This window comes from Equus caballus, chromosome 7, assembly GCF_041296265.1.
Source record: "Equus caballus isolate H_3958 breed thoroughbred chromosome 7, TB-T2T, whole genome shotgun sequence".
Classification (NCBI taxonomy): domain Eukaryota; kingdom Metazoa; phylum Chordata; class Mammalia; order Perissodactyla; family Equidae; genus Equus; species Equus caballus.
This window is the reverse complement of record NC_091690.1, coordinates 81,304,538-81,329,200: the sequence shown is the minus strand read 5'-3', so window position 1 is coordinate 81,329,200 and position 24,663 is coordinate 81,304,538. Positions and strand designations below refer to the sequence as shown.

Below are 24,663 nucleotides of genomic sequence, written 5' to 3'. Positions count from 1 at the left end.
CCACTACACCACTAGGCTGGCCACTAATCACCAATTTTTTTAATTACTTAAATGTACCATCAGTTTAGATTATTTTCTTCTAAAAAGAAATAAAAGTACATTAAATTCAATACTTTCATGTGTCAATTTTTAATTTTCCAAAACAAGAGAGAAACTGAACACGGTAGTAAACGCCAATACATTATATTTGTCTTCCTAACACATAATAGGGTTTTGCAGCATCTCTACTCATATCAGAGCCCAGAGGAGGCATCCGAGTGGTACTCTGAAGAATCTAGGATGAAAATTTTGCTATATAATACCTATTTAGTAAAGATAATTAACATCTTTTTTTTGTATTCACATTTTACCCCATCATACCCATGGTTTAACGACTGTTGCCAGTACAGGTGGAACCAGAATTTGAAAAGGAAAGAAAAAGCACCCTGAGAGAAGACAGGTAGAGATTAATACAAAAAACAGTTCTCAATTTCAAAAAAATGAGCCAAGTTGGAAAAACATCAAAGCAAGTTTTAGCAGACAGTGGGGAAGAGGGAGACGTAGGGGGCATCGCCAGTCTCTCATCCTTTCTTTCCTTTCTGATTCCTCTCCCGGTGCTTCTCGCCTGAACTCCTCAGTGAACTCACCAACAAGGGGCTCCGGGGCCCAGCTGACAGGCACAAATCAAACAATGCTGTGAGCAGGAAGAGGTTAGAATCATACCTTCTCCAAAATGAACTTGTTTAAATACGGCATGTAGCCCTGGTTGGAGACGGGCCCCTCATCGTCATCCCTGAAGTGCTCTTCAAGGGCAACGGGGTCATGTGGAACCTTCAGCACTGTGCACAGATTATGGGAAAGGACCTAAGGGAGAAAGAGAGTAGTTAAAAGGTAGCCACTAAGCAGCACACGGCACCTTCACTGTCTGAACAAACTGGCTCCTCCCTGCCCCGGGGAGAGAAAGATGCAGAATAAACCAACACACGCGGGGTGAGCACTGCTAGGCTGCCAGCTCCCTACTTGTTACCCTAGAGTGTCTCTCATTCCCTCCCCAGTTTTGGGTCACTTCAAACAAGTTCTCTTACATGCCTACAATGAGCCAGGCTCCATGCAAGGCCTGTTGACTAATATTCCTTGTAGTCTTTTATTAATTGGCCCACATTGGAAAGAAAAACGCGGGAAAGAGCAAAAGAATGTGTTCAAAATTAAACTTCTCCCAAAGCAGAGCTGCGTCAGTCAATTAGAGCTGCTGGAGAAAGAAGCTGATACACGGCAGCCGCAGCCAGGGCTTCTGGACAAGGTGGCTGACCTGAACAGTCACAGCATCTCTGGGCTTCAGTGTTCTCCTTTGCTCAATAGGAAGGGCCAAGTTAACATACAAATATACCAAATATTAATTTCCAATGTTTAAGTGTCCAAACATCTCTAAAATTCTATGATGCTAGGCTAAGTTTTCAGCATGAGTATAAAAGAGTATAAATATAAAAAAAGAAAGAAATCAAGGGCCTAGTTTAGAAATATAAGAAAAATTAAAAGCAAAAATATCTCAGGAGTCACCACAATGGTTGAAAATATTGTGTAGAAAATCTGCATTCCCTACAGTCATGTGTCACATGATGACGTTTCGGTCAAAGACAGACCGCATGCATTATCAACGGCGGTCCCATAAGACTAGTACGATATAGCCAGGTGTGTAGTACGCTACACGGTCTAGGTTTGCGTAAGTACACACTATGATGTCCGCACAGTGACGAAATCACCTAACAAGGCATTTCTCAGAACTTATCTCGTTGTTAAGTGATGTACAACTGCATAAAGGGTTAGTGGTCTTGGCGATTACCCAAGTGCACACTTTAACACTCAGGTAGTTGAATTAGCAGTTTGGGCTGTCTCAGTACTAATCTTATTTTACATTAAATGAAGATTTAAAAATAAAACTTAAACCCCTTCCATTTCATTTGTGCATTCTAATCAGGTCAAATTACACAGATAAGGCTGTACCTGCCTTAACAGAGAATCTTACTAGATGTTAAATTCCAGGAGAAAATATTCTCTATTTTTCTCAGCCCTACCCATTTAATCATTTAAAGGGCCACATTCATCTCAATGAAGACTTTTAATTCCATTAAGCAAGTAACTTTTTTCTGCATACACATATTTTAGTTAGAATATTTTTAAGATCAAAAAAATTTTCTCTATAAAAACATTTGCATATCTTCTTTCTACATTTGTTTTGTTTCTCAAAGCTTCATTTATGTGGAGATCCTTTTCTACATGCTCTACTGGTTTTAAGGAAGTAAGTAAAGTAAAGGAAGTAAATTAACAAATGGTTATAAATGAAGTAATGAAGACTTTTATCAGCCCCTACAAAGCAGGCTGTGTTACTCAAGCAAACCCTCTATCTGCCAGCAGGAGAGCACACGAACAGAGCACGGTGGAGCTGTTACTGAAGAATCCTGCACCACAGTCAGCAAAATCCTAACTAGAGCTCTCCTTTCTCTACTAACCTGCCAAAATCTATATAGCGTCTACCCCCAAAGAGGTTTGTTAAGATCAACATCAAGAAGGTAAATAAAGCGCTTAAAAACTGTACCTACATACTACCGAAATAAAAGTTTTAGAGAAATAAAGAGCATATTTCTCAGATACGGCTCAAAGGTCATTCAAATTTTAAAATCATCTGGGACTTTACTGAAGCAAAAATTCCCAACCACTGGTTAAACTACGGCACATCCATAAAACGTTGAGAACAATGAGGAAGCTCAGTGTGTAGTGATATGCAAAGATCTCCAAGATAAATTAAGAGAAAAAGCAATGTACCTAAGACTACGTATAGTGTGCCATCTTTTAAGTAAACAAAAAAGGAAGGAAAAATAAGGACCTCTAGGAAGATATATAAGAAACTAATAACAAGAGGGGAAAGACTAGTTTGATGGTATACTAGGGGTAGACGACGACTTGTCACTGCGGCCTCCCCTTTCTATTAAGTTTTGAAAAAAAATTTACCTATTCAAAAATGTACTACCTATTTAAAAAATTAAATATCTATTTTTAAAAGTGGCCAGCCCAAGATCACACAATTAAACTTATTTATCTTCAAAGTCTATACTTCTACATTAACCCACTCCCTAGAAATGAGGTCTAAAAGGAAGACATAGTCCACAGCAATGTACCATGATTAACGGATGAGTGCGGCGGAAGGGCCATAAATGAGTTCCAGCAGGAGAAATAGTGAGTGACACGACTTCACAGAGGAAGGGAAATGTAAGCCAGGCCTTAAAATAAGGAGAATGTGTGGAGAGGAAAAGGGCAGCTGGAAGGCTTTCCAGACAGGGCCCTAACATGAAAAAAGTGGTGGATTAATGCAAAGTCCTCAGGATACAAAAAGGAGACACTAATCTCTCCCATACCCACCCCTTTTTCTGCCTTTGGGTTTCATAAATCCTCCAACTAAAGTCCTAGCAGGGGTCTTGAATGCCATATTGTCATCCTTCTCATCTTACAGACGGTGAGTACTGGCTCAAAGAGATTAAATTTGTCTGGACTAAAGTTACTGAGCAGAACTGAGACTAGAACTCAGGTTTTTAGACTAGAACCTGGTCATCACTCTCTAGTAACAAGGAACATTATGTTTTTAGATCTCTGAAGTCAACAACAATGCTCTTTGTATGTTAGGTGCTTAGTTCAATTCAGTGATCCCACTGCAGATTTAGATTTGAACTCTAGACTTCAGCCTTGGACAATTAAACAGGACTTCTGTTAAATACAGGGATAGCTGAATTCAGTGCTAATTGTTTTAACCACTTTTATTTAGTTAAGCCAACTGTGAGGGAGCAGCACATTAGGGTAACAAGGACCCTAGAGGAGGAAACCTGCGCCCCAGCTCTCCTCATGTGGTCTGTTCCTGTTTAGTGGTTTGCCATTTGCCCTTTTTCAATACTGTAATATTTTGCTACTTACTCGCTTAGTCTCAGCATCCTCGCTGCAAAATAAGGAGCTGGACTCGTCTCTAAAAACAATTTTTTTTAAAGCCCAATCCTTAACTGTTAACCCAAACTCATTTCATGAATTCAGCAAAAAGAACTATAATTTAGATCAGAAGTTCAGCTTTTCCCATTGTTAGTAAGGGCTAGAACAGGAAAGTCTTCTTCAAACAAAATAACAACAAACCAAATAATAGATAACTGAAAAAGTTTTGTTACTAAAAGAGAAAAAGATTTTGTGCTATCTTTAAAACTTATTAAAAATTTTTATCAGCCATTTTTTTTTCCTGAGGAAGATTAGCCCTGAGCTAACATCGGTACCAATCTTCCTCCACTTTATATGTGGGTCACTGCCACAGCAGGGCTGACGGGTAGTATAGATCCTTGCCTGGGATCTGAACCCACAAACCCAGGCCGCCAAAGCAGAGCACGCTGAACCTTAACCACTATGCCATGGGGCCAGCCCCTCAGTAATTTTTTTTAAACTCTAGACAGTATGTCAATTTTTTCAAATAAAAAATAAAATATATAAAGAAACCAAAATGTTGAAAGCCAGACTGTAAACCAGTAAGAAGAAATTAAAACTCCATAAGCTTATACAGCAGTTCATGCTTTTCAGAGTAGACTCACATCATCCATTAGCTGGTTTTAGTCTCGTCACTGGGACAGTAGATATAACCGCCTTTTACAGATGAAGAGGCTGATTCAGAGATTAGGAGATGTGCCCCAAATCACAGAATTTTATGTGTAGTAAAACTGGGACTAGAACCCAAGCCTCATGCTTTGCCACACTGTGCCACCTTCCCTCTCCTTCTAGAAAAATAGAGAGCCCTGCCTATACACAAGTGACTGTGGCCACGCGTTCATGCACATGGCTAGGGTGCAGTGAACTGGTGCTCCCCCAGCCACACCCAATAAGCTCTCCAGGACCCAACAAAAGGGCTGGCGCTTGTTAGCAGAGCCAAGTTAAACCCAGTGGCAAAGAAATACACATGCCTAGAAATCCGGGACCATTCTCGCTGTGGGAGCCCCCCGTCATAGCACCCGCCTTTGGGTGAAACTGTTCCAAGAAGCACTAGCTTCCTCTCCAGATGAGGAAGCTGGAAAGCAGATCAGGACAAAAACAATCTGGAGGAAAGAGGACTACAAGTTCTCGATTTGTAAAATGACTCCCCCTGAATCGCTCTAATAAGAGCGTCTGTAAATTTCTTGAAAAAGTTGAATTTATCCCACTTCAAATGCCTTGCTCCTCCAAAGGCCATTCTTTTAGCGCCTACACGATTGCTAAGCAACCTTGCTCTCATTTCCAATTTGAAGAATAAACTATTGTTACTACAATAAAAGATCCATATCCATGCCAGAAACTCATCTCTCCAGTTCCTTCATAGCTGTCAGCTATTGCCTCTGCATGGCCTCCACTGACAAGAGATGACTAATTAACTGCATGAGCCCTGCTCGCGTGGTCTGTTTCTGGTTCAGTGGTTTGCCATTTACCCCTTTTAAGCATTTTGCTCCAACTATCATGAAAATGAAATCAAGAACATGAACGACTAAACAGTGTTTTAACGCTCGTGAGTGCATAATGTTCACTCCTCCCTCCCAAAGATGTAGAGATTATAAAGGTTCTCTGAAATATGCCCCCCCAGTCAGTTTCCCTTTACAGGATGTGCGTAATGGGCAAAGTTCAACAGTGAAAAAAAAGGGGGGGGGGTGCGGATCTCTATTCCAACAAGCTTATCTGAACCAACACAATTACAGAATTATAACTCATAATGGGCAATCTTTTTTTAAAACATGAAAATTCCTGTCTGATTTATAAAATTTCAAGCTAATGGCAAAGTATCAGAAAACCCTTCCTAACAATGAACCAGAATGACCAATTTCCTACCACTGCTATGCCTTGCCTTAAGAGCATTGTCTAATGAAGTCCTTCCCTTTACCACATAGAGTCATTTTCCCTTTCCTGACAATATCTTTTCGCCCTGCTTGTTTTACTTGCTTTCTCTCAAATTATCTTTACTGTGTTCAGCTTCAAAAATCTCAAAGTTTTCATCTTTTATTTGATGCCTCTTTTGATAAATAAATTTTCCAGGTTATAGTAAAAAAAAAAAAAAATCTCAAAGTCTTTGCTGACAATGCCCGCTCTCTCCATCCCTGAATGCAATCAATCACCATCCTAGACACTTTCACCAAATTAATCTTCAAGTCCTGCTTACGTCACATTATCCCCTCGTCCAAAAATCATAAAAGCCTACAGGAGTAAAAGCCAAGTAAGTATCTGAGCTCTGGATTTAAGTCACTCCACAAGGAAGCCCCACGTTACCTTTCTAGCCTTATTTTTTCCTACCCCTCTGCACCAACTGCACACATGCAAACCAGTTTACTCCCTGTTCCCCAAACCAACCCTGTGCTACCCCCCGCCCCCTCCAGGCCTTTGCTCCAACCACTCCTACTTCCATTTCTACCCAGCACAAATGCCTCCTCTTTCCGAAGCCTCCACCACCCAAAATCAAGCTGGTCTTTCCCACTCCACGCTTCCCAAGCACTCTGTATTTCCTATTTTATGCTAGCATACATGATTTTTCTCTCCTGTACGCTTGTAAATTCTGAAAGGACGGACCACGTCTTACCCATTCTTGCGTTCCTGGCCACAGCACCTTGCAAGCAACAGCACCTAGCATGCTGCCTAGAATGCAGAAAGCTTTCTATAAATGCTGAATGGATTCTTTTAACAGTAAAACCATAATACTTTAATAATGACAACAATCTGAGGAAATATCCTACTCCTCTCTTTATTTCATAGATAAATAGCCTGGGGCCTGAGCCTTGGCCTAAGTCACACACTGATTAGTGACAAGGCAGGGACGAGAACCCAAGTCTCCTAACGGTCTGTCTCACAATGATGCCCTGTGCTGGAAACATTCCCTTCTGCCTAGTCACATCCTTCAAGACCAGGTCATTCGTCATAAACTCTAGGAAACCTTCACTGCTCCCCCTCCCCCACTGAACTCCTATTCAGCATTTAGTTGCATTCTGTTTCAAAGACTAGTGGTCTATCGAATACCTAACTGCAGCTCAGGAAGGGAGGAAACCCCGCCTAAGATTTTTCTTCCGTGTCCTTCACAGTGACTGGCAGGCCTAAGGGAGGACTCAGCAGGAGTGTAACACTTACGGACAGACTGAGGCAGGATATGTACCTCAAACATACCATCTGTGGTATGTTGTTCATAAAATATATGCCACCAAACCACAGCCCACGCCACTGGATTATTCTAAGTGAGCCACCTTTAATAAGTTATGTTGGATAATTCATTAACTTAGCCTCTTCAGAAACCATACAGAAAACAGTGGTAAATTTGAGAACATAAGAAATTTTTAATTCCTCTTTAACAAGAAACAGCACAAAAGCAAAAAAGCATAAAAGCATTCAAGCAAAAATGGCTAATAGTTTCAATATTCAAATCACTCTTAGAAATTATTAAGAGAACGACAAACAACTAATAGAAAAACGGACAACGGGACATGATTAGAAAACTCACAAAAGAAACTAATGACGAATAAATATAGGAAAAGATGCTTAACCTCACTAGTAATCAAAATAATGAAAATTAAAAGAGCTGTTACTTTCTGCCTGAGTAACAATACCTGGTGTTTAAGCAGATATAGGGGAGTAAAGATTGCCAGCACCCACAGAGCACCCACAGAGGCATAGAGCAGATTTTCTCCATCTCAGCACTACTGACATTTCAGGCTAGATAATTCTTTGTTTAGGGAGAAGGGGAGGCGTCCTATGCACTGTAGGATATTTAGCAGCGTGCCTGGCTGAAAACATCAAAACACCTCACATATCTGTGAATAGGAAAGTGGTTAAATAAAACACGATGCATCAACACAGTGAACAGTTCATAGCTATTATAAAGGATGGTGTCTAGTGTCTGTATCTATATGCATCACTATGGAAAGATGATACTAACACAATGCTTAAGAACATAGAGTACAAAAGCAGATGAAATACTATCCCATTTATATAAAAGGATATATACGTATGTGTGCATGCATGTGTGTGCACGCAGGGGGCAACAGAGAAGGACAGGGAGGGGAAGGGAGGGGGCCAGGTAGACGGAGGGAGAGAAAAGATATTCACTAAAAAGTAAACTGCATCTCCTTTGGTGGTGGAACTTCAGGAACTTTTATCTTTGCCTCTGTACTTTAATATGTCGTCTGAATATTCTAATACTATCTTTATAATCAGAAAAAGTGAAACTTTTATATTTAAGGAAAATTTTAAAATTAAATATATTTGGGGGTTCCAGCCAGAGGGCATCAATAAAATTAGAAAATCCGAAGAGATCATTGTCGGACTATACAGTTGATGAAATTAACTCCTTTGAGTCAGCCATAAAGAACTATGCTTTGCCACGCCTCTCGAAGAAGCCATGCTACGGGTAGTGAAGTCTCCCGATCTGGGACAGCCTCCTCAAGATTCCAGCCTCCCAGTGGAATACAGCACAAACAAATTTCTTTCAGAAGATAAATCATTTGTAAGAAGATTTAACTCCAGTTAGCTTCTGTGTCTCTCTGTCCCACTACTCTGAATTTCCTTAAAGAGAGGGTCTATATTTTATCCATCTGTGCAATACCAAAACCTAGTAAAGTGCCTGATGAGAGAACTGTTCAACAAATCCTTGCTAACTGAGTCTCATTAAGAATTTTCATTTTCTTTTTTCCTTTTTTTTAGTTTAGTTTGCTTCTCCATCATCTTTATCTAGATCTGAGTCTTTTAATTTATTTTATTTATACTACCATGTTTCCAGAAAGAATTTTTGTTAAACTGGAATCCCAATTCAGATCAGTTTCAGAGTAAAAAACAATGCCTCTATTAGTTATTAATACCACCAGATCTAGCATGCATAACTCATCTGGCCTGAGATCTAGCAAAGCAGTCTAGTTCCTCAAAATTCAAGATTTCTGAGGAAAGGATTCACTAAGAATTAACAAGTGTTGTGAGAGAGAACTCTGAAGTAGAAGAAAGAGAAATCAGGTAGCTCAATTTAGAACACTCTTCTCCAAGAGAAGATCTGAAGCCACAGGACACACTCAAGGTGATGATAAAGATCACAAATCTGAGGTTTACCTCTGCAGCCCCATCTTCTGACCACCCGATCCCTATATGGTCCCTACAACATGGCTGATATCCCCATCAATCTTGTGAAATTGCTTTTTCAAAAGGATTCTGTGGCAGACACAGAAATGCACCGCTCAGATCCCTCCTCAAGAAAGGAAGTGCTGCCCAGCTACAAGAACCGTGGTTAGCAGAGAGCCTCCAGCTCTCACTACCTTCAGGGTAAACCTCAGCCAATGACTGAGCAAGGTGGTAACAGCCAAGACCACATTCTTCTCAAGCCAGTTCCCAGACAATACATAAGCAAGGTGATAGCATCATTTCTCCCCAACACGGGAGTCCTCCAACAGGCCATCTCGGCTCCAGACCTCCCGATTTTCTCAAGTCCGTACCATGGTTTCACAGCTCCTCTTCCCAACCCTGCTTCCTCTCTTTTTTTCCCCCCCATAAGTGTTTCTCCCCAATAACCCTTTGCACCCTCAAGTCTGTCTCGACATCTGCTTCCTGGAGAACCCAACTGGGACAGACACTTCTGAACAAGTCACTTTCCCAAGTCTCTGGCAATGGCATTCTGGATCATGCCCTCCTTTGAGACTTTTTGGTCCCATGACATAATATTTTCTAAGTTCTTCTCCTTCGTCTACAAAGGCGCTTTCATGGGCTCACCTCCCTCACCCCTCATTCTCCCAATCTGGACATTTCCCAAAGCCCAATTTTCAGCCCTAAATTCTTGTTTCTCCTTATTCTCTTCTTAAAAAGTGTTTTTATTCTGACAACTTCATGTCACTTCTATTCTAATGACCCTCAATCTCTTTCTGGTCTTGACCTCTCAACTGAGCCCTGGTTTATAACACTAAAAAATACTAGAGATTTCTACACTGTATTTACCTCACATACAACAGGAGCCGAAAGAGAACTCATCACCTTTACCCCCAAAACATGTTTCCCACCATTCTGACTTTGGCACCAGCACTTCCTCAACACAAACTATGGAATCTCCTCTTCTTGCACCTTTTACTTACAGTCTGTCCCATTTCCAGATCTAATTCAGCCCTCCCACCCCCCTACCCGAGGCCAACTCCTTTCTCCACTGAGTGAGCTGCTCTACCCACTTGAGGCTAAGCAGAGAATGTGAGGCTGGGGAAACAAGGGCTCCCTGCCCTCAGGAGCAGGTCCTGTTCTTCCTTCCGAGGCCCGAACAGAGAGGTGCTGCACAGCAACCACTCACCAGGATATGACCGTGGTAAACACATCAAGTTAAATTAGAAAGCTAAACCTCAAAGATCTCGTCTGTTACTCTACATTTTATAAATAAAGAAACAAGCCCAGCAAGAAGTGATTTCCCATAGCCACACAAACAACAGAGCAGAGACAGGTCTCCCAACTCCGCAACCAGTGCTCTCCCTCCTGACAACTCTTCCTGTTCCTCCAAGGGACTGACTTTCCAAATCTTTCATCATAGATGTTCTTATAGAGGGTTGCACACATCCTTAAGGTCGGTAACAAATGGCTCTTCCTCTAGGACGCATTCTCTGGCCTAACTCCTCCAATCCTCCCCGCAGGTTAGGGAGGTTTCCTTCCTCTGCGTTCCCCAGCACCATGTACTTCCTGTGTTTCACTACATTTGAGTTGCCAGTTTGCTGGTGTGTATCACTCACCAGACTTTAAGCTCTATAAGGGCAGGGAACATATCTGTTTTGATTCCCACAACTACTATCCCGGTCCAGTGCTTACCAACTTACTCATCAACTTTCATAGCAGCCCCCGAAATGGTCTCCCCATCTCCAGCCCCTCACCTCTAATCATCACATCCACATCATCAGAATAATCTCAAAACTATAACTTCGTCTTACATCTACCCAAAAACTTTTAATGACTTCTCCTCTTTACAGGATCAGTTCTGAACTACTCACTCTAACACAGACTGTCAGCCAACACGTACATATTAACCATCTATTCTATTCTATGCAAGAACGAAAACACCTAAAATATAACCCCATCTCCCTTTAAATCTTTTGTTTTGTTTTGTTTTGTTTTGTTTTGTTTTTCCGAGGAGGATTAGCCCTGAGCTAACTGCTGCCAGTCTTCCTCTTCTTGCTGAGGAAGACTGGCCCTGAGGTAACATCCGTGCCCATGTTCCTCCACTTTATATGTGGGACGCCCACCACAGCATGGCATGCCAAGCGGTGCCATGTCCACACCTGGGATCCGAACCAGCGAACCCCGGGCCGCCAAGAAGCGGAACGTGTGAACTTAACCACTGCGCCACCGGGCCGGCCCCTCCCTTTAAATCTTAATCTTCCGCTATGTCTCAAAGCTAACATTCTACTCCACTCAGAGTATTTCCTCACTGCTCACAATTACTCCAAGTTTGAGCTCTTGCTCTTATCTACAACGCCACCACCAAACCTGCCATCTTTCTGTGACTATACTGGACAAGATTTGTCCCATTCCCTTCAGAAACAGTTGACGTTCTATCTCCTCCATGAAACTTTCCTTGTCTACAACTGTCTGCATCTTTTTCTCTACTTCCTTTGAACTTCTACAGCAGCCCTGTCCAATAGAAATATAGTGCGAACTACATATGGAATTCAAAATTTTCATAGCCACAATTTTAAAAAGTAAAAGCAAACAGGTGAAATTAATTTTAATACATCCAAAATATTGTAACATGTAATCAATATTTTTAAGTTATTAAATAGATATCTTACATTCTTTTTTTGCACTAAGTTTCTGAAATCCAGTGTATATTTTACATTTACAGCACATCTCAATTCAGACTAACCATTTTTCAATGCTCAACAGCCAATGTGGCTAATGGCTAAGGTAGTGGACAGCATGGCCTAGACCACTCATTTTCCATGCTCTCTAGAACTTTCTTTTTTTCTGCCAATCCTCCTCTTTTTTCCAAGGAAGCCTGGCCCTGAGCTAACATCCATGCCCATCTTCCTCCATTCTCTACGTGGGACGCCTACCACAGTATGGCTTTTTGCCAAGCGGTGCCTTGTCCACACCAGGATCCGAACCAGCGAACCCCAGCCCGCCGAAGCAGAACGTGCGCACTTAAACCACTGTGCCACCGGGCTGGCCCCTCTCTAGAACTTTCTTATATGTTTTCTTGTTGAGGTCATTTCACATATTATCTTCTTTACTAAACCACACATTCCTCAAGGTAAGGGACAACGTTGTATATTTTTTTCTTCTCCTGAATCCCTAAGAAAAGGTGCTCAGTACACAGAAACCTTCAAATTCATGTTTTGTAGATTAATTTTCTTCAACATGAGTGTTTGGTAGGAAATAGGTGGCTAGTAAATGTTTCTGTTGTCACACATAAAGGTTGTGAATTCCATCTACTCAAACATGCAAGCTGTTAAATGTCTTATTATTCCCATGTAACAGATAATCTTAAAATATAAGCAGCAAAGCAAACTCTACAGAGTCACCCAGGTAGAAACCCTCAGAATCCCAATTCAGTCTGATTGGTGTCCCACTACCTTACAGCATTTTCTCAAGTCAACACTGAAGAAAGTCAGTGAGAGTCGAGTCAGCTGCCCAGCAGCTCCTGCTCTCAGCTCCAGGGTAAGAGCCATGTGGCTGAGACATCCATCACCTAAGAACCGACAGAACTGATGGGGATGTGCTGCCTGGCAAGGCAGATGGTGCTCCATCCTCCCAGAGCGGCCCATCCAGGGAATATAACACTTTCAACGTTGTGCATTCGACCACAACAACTTTCATCCTACCTGGTGTCACTTCTGGTTGGTACACCATGCCCACATATACCACCCTTCTGGCCCAAATCAAACATAGCTGTAAAGCTAATTATTCCTAAAGAAGCAAAAGGTATAGAAGGCACAGAAAAGACCTAAGAGGAAAAAACTAGTTTTTCCAATATTGCAGAAATCTCTCCCTAATCAAAAGATCTCCTTATATGAAATTCAACTATATGCAGATTTACTCTCAAATACTTTCTATAACTAATTAATTAGTTCCAAGAACTGTAGTTGCAAGTAGACACAAATTTTAAGCAAAAAAGAAGGAACCTGAAGACAGAATGAGAAGAAGGAAATAAAGCAGAAAAACAGATTTATGAAATGAAACCTTGGGGAAGAAAAAGGAAGCTGAGGCAAAGTGATAACTTCGGCTTATACTGAAGGAAGAGTACAGGGACACACATAACAGGGACTGAGGAGGCAAGTCAGAGTACCCCCACCCCCACCTCCAACTTCCAACGTGCTAATTATCACTCAGAGGACTGCAATAACCCTCCTGCTGGGCGAGAATGAGGACTCCCTACTCTGTGATGGCAAACTGAGTAAGTGCGAAAAGGTCACCCAGGCCTCATCCATCTCCAGCTTCCAGCTACCGTGTACCTCTGGGACTGTGGTGAGACCCCAGGGGAAACAAGCAGCAGCGCTCAGGAAGGCTAAGAGCTCTGAGTCATAAGATTAGAAATGCCCTGGCTATTAAGATGGAGGGCCAGACACACAAGAAAGCACCTCACCGTTTACATATTATCTTCCATAAAGCAAAGGCTTACACGGATTTCAAAAAAAAACCCAAAATTTCCAAGTTATCTCACTGAAAACTTTCTAGCAAATAAGGAATAGAGAAAGGAAGCGACCAGGAATACATCATCACCATTTTAAGATTTTAAAACGTCTCTCAGATCCTCTTTATTTAGAGAGCTGTCTTTACTGTTTTATTTTGGTCAAGTATAACAAACATGTACAAAGACTTTCATAGGTTCACTCATGACTCCGATTCCCTAACCTCATTTTTAAAATTAGACTTTTAGTTCCTCAACAGAAACAACTTTCACCACAGGGCTTAAGAGAAACGTAACACTCAGGATTTGAGACGGAATCCTATGCATGGCCAAGTTCACCAGAATGGACTATATCTTTTACATTCCGTCTCACACAATAAAAGCCCTTTGCTACAACCTGCTCCTTTTATATTTTCAACCGACCACTGGCCTGGCTCAGTTACTTTCCTAACTGGCAAAGTTAAAAATATGTGAGGCTAAATGCCTACATGGGAACAGAACACAAGATCATCCACAAGATACATAAACCAACTGCAAGGCAAAGAATAAAAACGTTTAGATGAAAAATCCATCACTGAGGAAAGAATATGGATTCAAACTATCCAAGCTGCTCCTCGAATAACGTTTTTCCTTTACATCTCCCTAGAGTTGTAAGCTCTTCTACTTCAAAAGGGCACAACTCAAAACAAAACAAAAACCTGGGTTTCTAAAGATAAAAATAAAAATGCAGAGCCAATAAGCTTATTTCAAGACATTTCCTGCACTGACATGTAATTGAGGCTGCAGCCATAATTGAAAAGTAAAGTTATAATAGAGGTTGCAAAAATATCTCTAGATTTTGCTATATTTTAAGAGGAAAACACTTACTATAACAATAAGAGTATTAATTTTAAGGTACATTTTGATCTCAGGAAAGAAGAAACTAGTAACAATGGTTACTTCCAGGGCAGGACTAGTGTTGGCCAGGGGCTGGAGAAAACTCACTTTTCACTTTTATAAATGCCCTTTTGAACTTTATGAATTTTATACCATGTGTGTATATGAACTATTCAAAAGGGTTTTTTTTAATTGAGGTATAATTGACATATAACATTATGTTAGTTTCAGGTGTACAATATAATGATTCTGTATTTGTATATATTGCAAAATGATCACCACAGTGAGTCTAGTTAACATCCATCACCACACATAGTTACAAAAAAAGGTTTCTTTTTAATGTACATTTGTTTAAGTAACAGCCTTCGTTTTTTTATCTTCTTGGAACTGCACTTATTTTTAAGCAACATTTGAGATTTAGCATCTTCAGCAAGACCACTGAAATTCTAAATAATTTCAAGATAATTTTTAAACATCAGTGGAGAAGAAAATAATTATTACCTCCACTTCCAATAATATGCCCTATACCTATTCTAATATGACTTCTGCAAAGTCACATAATTATGAAAGATGACATGAGTGGAGCCACGTTAAAATAGAGCCAAGCAGCCACTTCAGAGGAGTTGCCTTGCAGGTCTTGTTTTCTTTGTCTTCCAAACAGGACCAAACCTCCAACATTCCAAGAAGTCAGTGAGGACAAGAATATCCTGTTTGTAAAAACCGATGAAATTGGAATTTGCTGATGACTGATTCGCTAATCAATCAATGAAGTACCAGTCTAGCTTTCTGCCTAATGACTGAATCTGAGGCCATCTATGAAGCACAAAGCTAGCCTCGCCTCATCTAGCACCAATGAACTCTTCTTTCTTACAATTTACCTCACCTTCCTGCCTTTTTCCCATTAGAACCCTGAGGCCCTCTCCTGTAATGGGGACACTATTTGGGTTTCTACCTGGACCTGTGTTCCCCAAACTGCAATTCTCTGATCCCAAATAAACACTTTGCCTCTTAAACTGGTTTCTGTTTTTGTAGTTTGACGTAATCTAAAAGTTACAATGTCTGTTTCAGATGGCATATTAATAAGGTTTCCTAAAATATGGAATCCATTCACAAATGTCCCTCATTTAGGGGTTGGCCTGGTGGTGTAGTGGTTAGGTTCACACACACTCCTTTGGGAGTCCAGCGTTCGCGGGTTCGGATCCCAGGTGCAGACCTACACACCACTCATCAAGCCATACTGTGGTGCCTCCCATATACAAAAGACAGAGGAAGACTGGCACAGATGTTAGCTCAGGGACAATATTCCTCAAGCAAAAAGAGGAAGATTGGCAACAGGTGTTAGCTAAGGGCCAATCTTCTTCACCTAAAAAAAAAAAAAAAAGGTCCCTCATTAAAAAAAAAATCCAGACAAAAGAAAGGCACAAAAACCAAAACAAGGAAAAATTTAGTGAAAAAAAATTTCTAACATTTCCTTCAATGATATTTACTCAGCTACCTACATGTATGTAGCACCTTCCTAAAAAAGAAATGTTTCAGGGCCAGCCCCACGACCGAGTGGTTAAGTTCGCGCACTCTGCTTTGGCAGCCCAGGGTTTTGCCAGTTCAGATCCCAGGTGCAGAGACAGCACCGCTCATCAAGCCATGCTGAGGCAGCGTCCCACATAGCATGACCAGAAGGACCTACAACTAGAATATATAACTATGTACTGGGGGACTTTGGGAGAAGCGGAAAAAATTTTAAGATTGACAACAGATGGTAGCTCAGGTGCCAATCTCTAAAAAAAAAAAAGAAAGAAATGTTTCCATCAATCTCTCTCAGTAGGTTTTAAGCTCCCATCAGTAATCACAGAGTATACCAAAACTGTATTCAAAACGAATCATAAAGTCTTTAACTATATAGTTTGCTCTAAGGAAACACTATTCACGAATATAAGTTTAAAAGCAAGTAGAGAATGGGTTTCTGAAGATTTCTTTTCCCATCATTGGCCCACTCCTGTCTACTTCAGCAGCTGAAAAGTAGATCTCTACACAATTAAAAAATGCTTAACTTGGGGCTGGCCCAGTGGCATAGTGATTAAGTTCACACACTCCACTTCAGCGGCCTGGGGTTCACAGGTTTGGATCCCAGATGCAGACTTACACACTGCTCACCAAGCCATGCTGTGGCAGTGTCCCATATACAAAATAGAGGAAGACTGGCAACAGATGTTAGCTCAAGGCCAATCTTCCTCACCAAAAGAAAAAAAAAGCTTAACTTAAAACAATCACTTAGTTTAGTGTCCCCCTGTATTCCAGCATGGAAAATAAAGTAACACCAGACTAACACGACTATAAAATAACGAGCTGCCTTCTAACAATCCAATTGCAAATTGAGCTGATGACTTCTATGGGGGTGCACAGGCTGGGTGTGGGGATGAAGACTTGTACAGCTGCAACTCAGGTGGGGAGCCAGAAAGGCCACAACTGGAGACAAAGAGACACAGGGCCCCTGCACGGGGCGCACAGACTGCCAGAAAAAAGCCCAAGGAGATCACAGGGCATGGAGGAGGAAGACAAAGAATGGAGGTAAGGAAAGTGAGGCAGAAGTGCTTCCCCTTTTGGGGGGCGGGGGGAGGGCATTACTCTAATGAAGAATGAAGAAGATATTGACCTGCAATGACCTCTTGCCTAGTTGCTTTAACAAGTAAACACCACTGTGACTGGACGACAACCCAGTATCTGCTTCTACAGCACCTTATGTAAGTCACAAGTGGTTTTTAAATTCTGTATTCTGTATTTTTATTTTATTGATAAGTTTAATGGAAGTCTACGCTTGGAACAACAAAATATGTTAATTTTTTCTTTGGATTTCAAGTTTCAGAATCTATTTAGTAACTTTTGTTTTACTCAAAAATATGCTATTAGTTAATCCCAAAAATTAAGTTAAAAACATAAGCTTTTCTTTATTAACCTGGGGGCCCTCAAGGCCAATATTTACTAATTATAGCAGTTACTCAAAAACATTTATCTAAATGAGTACTATACTGTAGTCTCCTTAAAAGTAGAAAGTATATTTATTCCCAAGATGATGCCAATACTCCAAAGTTTTCGCAACTTCTCTTTAGAGAAGAAATATGTAGTTTCTGAGCTACGGCAGGGAAGGATCAATACGACTGCTTTACAATCTCCAAAATATATGTATATAACAACAATAATCATCAATTAACTCTCAAAGATAAGAGGGCATGTCTTCCTTGAAAATCTCTTCTGGCTCAGCTCCAACATTGCCCTACGTGGTTCTCATCTCTGATTTCTGGTCCTCTGGCTTCTGTTCCTCCTTTCACCATCCACTCCAGCCATTCCCCCAGCCCATCGATGAATCTCTTCTCTCCTTCTTCCAAACTTCAACTGTCAGATCCTGTACCGACAGCACCACACGTTCTAAGGACGTCATCTCCCGCTAAATATCTATCCATCAAGGACCTCAAAAACAAAAAAATCAACAAACAAAACTCTACATGTTCAAAACTATCATTTCTTCTCTAAAGAGTTTCTTCTCATAACTTTCCTTTCTACTAAAAACCACGATGGTCCATCGGTCATTCATAGTCGAAATCTGAGACATTTCTGGCTGTGCCCATTTCTCCTTACACCTAACCATGGGTCCAGGCCCGTGGACGGCACGGTTACTTCACCGACGATCCCCCACTTGTCCATCCTCACCACCGCTAGCCCCCATTACCTCTCATCGTGGGCTACTGCAATGGTTTCCTAATTCCAATGTGCTCACTCCCCTCCACTCCACTGTACTCCACTCCAACCCACTACATATGTCCCTGCCCAAGTGACTTCCCAAAGCGCAATTCTGATCACGGCCCGTCACCCCTCAGGAAACTCAGAGGCCCTAGAGCATCCACCTAACTAGCCTGGCACTCAAAGCCTTCCATGCCTTAACCCCAATCGATTTCTACAGCTTTATCACCAGCAATAACTGTCTTTTATTCTTTTTACTTTGATCATGTATTCTGAGTTGTAAAGCATAAATATATTTAAAAGGATAATTTTTTTCAGTTGTACATCATTATATTTCAATTTCTGTGTAGACTACCTCATGTTCACCACACAAAGACTAATTACCATCTGTCACTGTACAAATGTGCCCTATCACCCCTGTGGCCCTCTTCCCTCCTCACTTCCCCTCTGGTAACCACCAATCTAACCAATAACCAATAAGTCTCTCTTATCCATACACACAAACACACAGAGTGTCTATACTCCAATCTAAATTAAGTTACAGAGAAGTCCCCATAAATGCTTGATTAACTCCTGTCTCCTGCAACAGTTCACAGGGATCCCTTAGAGCTAATTACAATCAATAAATATCTACTGAATGAATGAATGAATGAAATGGACTTAATCCTTCCCCATTTCTACATAAGCAGATCCTAGCTTCCTTCAGAGTTCATTTCAAAAAGCTTCTTTCATGACGTTATCCCACCAGTAAAAGTAACTGCCTGACGCTCTAAAATCTCATGGCCCCTTATTTTCTCTCACACTCAGTATCTTCTACCCTGTAATATTTCTGTATTTCTTATCTCTACCACCAGACTTTACATTTTTTAAGAATAATTATCTGAGTAATATAACCTAGAGAAAGAGAGTGCCTTCTATAATGGTTGCTTATCTTCTTAATTTGCCCACAAAAATTTAAACTCTCTGAAAGCAAAGATTCCTATTTGTTTCTTTTTTTTTTTTTTGAGGAAGATTAGCCCTGAGCTAACTGCTGCCAATCCTCCTCTTTTTGCTGAGAAAGACTGGCCCTGAGGTAACATCCATGCCCATCTTCCTCTACTTTGTATGTGGGACGCCTACCACAGCATGGCTTGCCAAGCGGTGCCATGTCCACACCCGGGATCCAAACCGGCAAACCCCAGGCCGTCAAAGCAGAACATGTGCACTTAACCACTGCGCCACTGGGCGGGCCCCTCGTGGTTGTTTCTTTTTCCTCCACCTTTACCACCATATCACCCTTAGATTTGGACACAGAATCTAACATATGAAGTGTCCAGTATATAGTCAGTGAATGTATCCATTCACTGTGTCAAATGTGGTGAAGGTAATTCAAAAAGACAAGTGTCAAAAATATTTTAGAATGCCCATATAGTTTTCCAAAACAATAAATTTTAACCCTTATTTTGGATATGTAATTTTTAGTCTGCTATTTAATAAATCAATTATATGATATTTCCTCTGAGGAGATATTAACTCTTAAGAGCCTAAAAACACTAATCTTCTGGGGGCCAGCCCCATGGCCGAGTGGTTGAGTTCACACCCTCTGCTTCAGTGGCCCAGGGTTTCGCCAGTTCAGATCCTGGGCACCGACATGACACCGTTCATCAAGCCACGCTGAGGTGGCGTCCTACATAGCAGAATTAGAAGGACCTACAACTAGAATATACAATTATGTACTAGGGGGCTTCGGGGAGAAGAAGAAGAAAAAAAAATAATACTAATCTTTTTATGAAATCAGCATGGTACCTTCCACAGAGTAGACACAAAGGTTATTGTATGAGCAAATGAATGAACGAACAAATTAAGGAAAAAACCCTACTCCTAGTCAATGGATCACTGAACATCAAACTTCAGAGTCAAAACACCAAAAAGGATAGACTTTAATAAATGTTTTTTAATATTTTCAATTCCAGAAACACTGCAAGATGAACAGAACTGAATCAATCCCAAACTCTCAGTTAAACAGGCAAAATACAACTGGACAGCGGCACTGTCAACATCTTGTGGGTGAAAGCTAGGAACTGGGATTTACTATTTCCTGCCACATCTGCAGTGAAGAATCCTCTGGACACTTTCTCTACAAGCAGCCACAAAGACGATTTTGAATGAAGTGCAACAAAAGTAATAGAAAACAGGTCATTTATGCCATCAATTGGAAGAGAAAAAAGGAAGAAACACTAGCTCAAAAGTACTGAAAATCTTGGTTCTGGATTTAGCTACTACTTACAATTGTGACTTTGGGTAAGTCACCAAACATCTCAGAAGTTTCATCTACATTTTCTATAAAATTAAGGGGTAATCTGAGAATATCTGGGGAAAACTATTCTTCTCTTAAGATCTTTAAAATAAAAATGATAGTTGAAAGCAAAAAATTTTAACATAGTCTGATGGGGTTTTTAATGTAGGTAGATTAACAAATATGACAAATACAACAAAAAGCAGGGAGGTTAAAGGGACCCATACGGTTATAAGGTTTCTAGATTCCTCTTAAAGTGGTAAAATATTAATTCTAAGTAGACTGTGAAAAATTCGGTATGTATATTATAATGCCTAGAGCAATCATTAAAAAAAAACTATACAAAGAAATATAGTCAAAAACTCAGTCTTAAAATGGAATACTAAAATATATTCAAATAATCTAAAAGAAGAAAAGAAAAGAGAAACAGAGGAACAAAAAACAGAAACCAGGGGCCGGCCCCAATGGCTGAGTGGTTGGGTTCGCACACTCCGCTTCAGCGGCCCAGGGGTATCCTGGGCACGGACATGGCACTGCTCATCAACCCATGCTGGGGTGGCGTGCCACAACTGGAAGGACCCACAACTAAAGGTACACAACTATGTACCGGGGGGCTTTGGGGAGAAAAAGGAAAAATTTTTAAAATCTTTTCAAAAAAAAAAAACAAACCAAATAATAAAACCATATCAATAATTTACATTAAATGTAAATGGTCTAAACACACCAACTAAAAGACAGGTTGTTAGAATGGATTAAAATTCAAGACCCAACTAAATGCTATCTATAAGAAATCCACTTTAAATATAGCAGCATAGCTAAATTAAAAGTCAGTGAAAAAGAAAATGCAGCTCTATTCATAATCACCAAAACCCAGAAATAACACAAATGTTGTTCAAGGGTGCCTGGATTAACTATGGTACATCTATACAATGGAACATGACTTAGCAATAAAAAGAATTATTGACACACACAACACGGATGAATCTCTAACGCATTATGCTCACTAAAAGCAGCCAGTGTCAAAATGTTACATACTCTATGACTCCACTTATATGACATTGTGGAAAAGATGACTACAGCAATTAAGAACACATCATTGGTTGCCAACAGTTGGGGGTGAGGAGGCAGCAAGAGGGAGCTTTTTGGGATGATGGAACTGTGATTTTGGTAGTAATTATACAAATCTACATATGTTAGAACTCACAGAACTGTGCTGTAATTTTACTCTATGTTAAATTAAAAACTAAAGTAAAATAAAGATTAAGTGGATGATCTCTGCAGACCCTTCCGGACTATGATTTTATGAATGATAAAAAAAAGAGGAGGGCAAAAGGAAGGCAGAGGGAAATGCTAATCCTACTAGCATAAAAGCCACTACTCATAAGAACCTCCCTTGATTACTGCCCAAAATATACAAAGCAAATCCAATCTTCAAAACTTCATTCCCAGAAGAGGCTAAGAAAATCAGACATTCAGATCCAAAATGTGTATATCTGAAAATGCCTGTGAATGGCTCTTCTTGTCTGTTTCCATATTTTACACTTTCAAGAAGCTGCCAACTTCTCCTGGCCAAGTGCCACTTTCCCTCCTTGGGGTTACCCGCTGTAGAAGCATTCCTTTATTTCTACTTCACACTCTCACTTAGTGGTGGGGTCTTTGGCAGTCACAACAAAGACTCTGCAAAAGCAGTCGCTTTTGCAAGGTGCCAGAAAGACCAGGGCTCCTCACCGGAAACTAAGGTCCTTGCGGGACACAGCACACTCTTGATTAGTTCCAGACCTGAGGACCCTTGGTGGGGAGGTCGTCTGCACAAGTCAGAAAGCGTTCCCCACCGCCAAAGGCCCCCAGAGGAGGAGGCGGCTGGAGGCCGGCTCTAGGGCACTTCTCCCTTTTCTGGGCGGCCCGGGAGGGAGCCTCGGAGCAGCTGGCCGGCTGGAGGACTGCCCCGGTGCGGGGCGTGCGCTGCAGAAGGCTCTGCCCAGTAACCTTGGGCAAGTCCCTTCCTCTCCTGAGTAAGGGGGAAACTCTGAGGAGGTTGTCTGACAGTCTCCCCCTGCCCTCTCCGAGTCCGAAACTCTCCGGGCCCCCCGCGCCAACAGGGAGCCCGGCGCGCCCCTTGCAGATGCACCCCCGTCCTGCCCCGCTCACCGGGAGCCCCGAGGGGACGCAGGCACCGGCCCGAGGGCACGGCCCGAAGGCAAGAGGGAGGCAGCAAACGCCAAATCCCAGTCTCTGCCGCCTCCGCCCCACGCAGGCCGCCCGGCCGCATTCCGCCCGCCCCGCCCTGCGGTCACCGCCGGCCGGTCCGCTTCCACCCAGGAGAGTGGAGCGCGCGCCGGGGCAGGGGGCGCCCACCTTGAGCTGGGACTTGGAGACCTTGCCGCTGTGGTCGAGGTCGAGCGCGGTGAAGGCGTGCCAGATGGCCTTGAGCAGCTGGTCCTTCAAGCCCCCCATGACCGCGGCCCTGCTGCCCCGCCTGCCCTGCCGGCCCCTCGGCGCGTCTGACGCCCCTCCGCCTCGGCCGCCGCCGCCTCCCGCCGCGCCGTCACCTGACCGCGGCAGGCCCCGCCCCCGCCAGGCCCCGCCCCGCACCGCCCGCCAGGCCCCGCCCATCGGCGCCCGCCCGCCAGCCCCGAGTGGCGCGCTCTGGTCTAGGGGAGCGCGATGGGTGGGTGGCTCTGCCCACCTCTGCCCGTGGGCGTGCCCGTCCTTCCGGCCTAGCGAGAGTCGTGAACGCCGCCCCGCATCCCCCTAGTGTTCCCCAGACGAGCTCGAGCCATTGTCGGTGCTCGCGTGCACACTAACCAAGAGTCCCCATCCCGAGGAAAAATATGAGACTTGGGGTGAGCAGCCTGCCCGGCTCCAACAGGAGCCCCCCAGCGAAAAAGGGAGCCCTGGTCCTGCCTCGGGGCCGGAGTCACTGTCTGAAGAGACCAGAGAAGACCCCGAAAAGTCCCAGGGCAGGGGCTCAAATGCCGGCGCAGTCCCTAGTGGGAGAGGATGTAGAGGGGGCGGGGAGGCAGGGGGGTCTCCGAGGGAAGTTGGTTCATTCATTTCGCAAACGTTTCTTGATGCCTACTGTGTAGTAGGCTCTGGGGGCGCAGAGACGAGGTTTAAGGTGGGTTTAGAAGTCAGAGGGTTGAGGCAACCTTTTCTTCCTACCCCTCAGCTGTTACAATTTAGGAAGGGTTTGACCCAGATTATGCTGCTGTTCCTGGTGTTCCTGTGCTTGCATAACAGATTTGGGACGACCCCAGCGAATCGCTCCACCCATCTTACTTAATCAGGATTAGTGGACCACGTAAAAGAATTTATCCAAGCCTGGAAGAGCTCCTCCTCGTTGCAAATGTTCGATCAATATTCGTAACAAGAGCAATAGTCACTTGAGCTCTTTGTGCTCAACAAATTGAGCTCGCTTCAAATTCTCCGTGTATAAAATGAGCATCTTTGCGCCAGATGTTCTGGAAAGGTACTTCTAGTGCTCACATCCGAGAATAATAGCTATTGCTGGCTGACTCCGACCTGATTAAGTCACCAGGCACAGTGCCTCGCCTCTCCAGGCCAAGACCAAATCTGGACAATACGGAGAAAAACAAATACCAAGAGTTTTCGAAAGAAGATGGTTCTCAGATAAGGTTTGGTTTTGTTTTCCTCTTTTATGTTCCTAAATGCACACATGTGTATCTTATAAAATAGGAAAAGAGCATTACAAGAAAGGGGGATATGGAAAGAGCAGAAAAGAAAGGAGCTGCTTCAATGAGCCTGAAGCCAAAGGGAACTTGATGGGGCAGAGGAAGGGACAGCCCAGCTGAAGGGAAGGGGCAGAAGCGAAAGGACTGTTGGTTCCTTGCTGCCAGGGCCCCACCCTCTTCACCATTTGTCAGGACTTTGCTTGCCCTCCCAGAATGCACTTTCTATCATTTATCTTCCCCGACTCCAGCCCCAGTCCACCTGTCTGCAAAAACAATTGATTTAACCGCTAACTTCTTCCTACCAACTCAGCTTTTCCTGGGTAGTGACAAAAAAGAAACCCTCCGAATTCTCAAGGTTCAGCTTAACCCTAAATGACACTCCTCCTTCTCTCTCAGTATCTGGAAGCACCAAACAGATATTTCAAAGTTTTTTAAAATCACATGACCAGGACATT

At 42.4% G+C, this 24,663-nt stretch overlaps 1 protein-coding gene across 1 annotated transcript in view; it reads right to left on the bottom strand.

Moving 5' to 3' along the window:
- The window catches only part of SWAP70 (switching B cell complex subunit SWAP70), a 66,514-nt gene extending 43,437 nt beyond the window's left edge, over positions 1–23,077 (bottom strand). Inside the window, exons 1-2 of the mRNA XM_023646032.2 lie at positions 22,872–23,077; positions 703–843 (exon numbers count right to left, since the gene is read on the bottom strand). Coding sequence (XP_023501800.1) covers positions 703–843; positions 22,872–22,970 — 240 coding nt within the window. The 5' untranslated portion in view covers positions 22,971–23,077. The remainder of the gene's footprint in view (positions 1–702; positions 844–22,871) is intronic.
- Between the last annotated feature and the right edge of the window lie 1,586 nt (positions 23,078–24,663).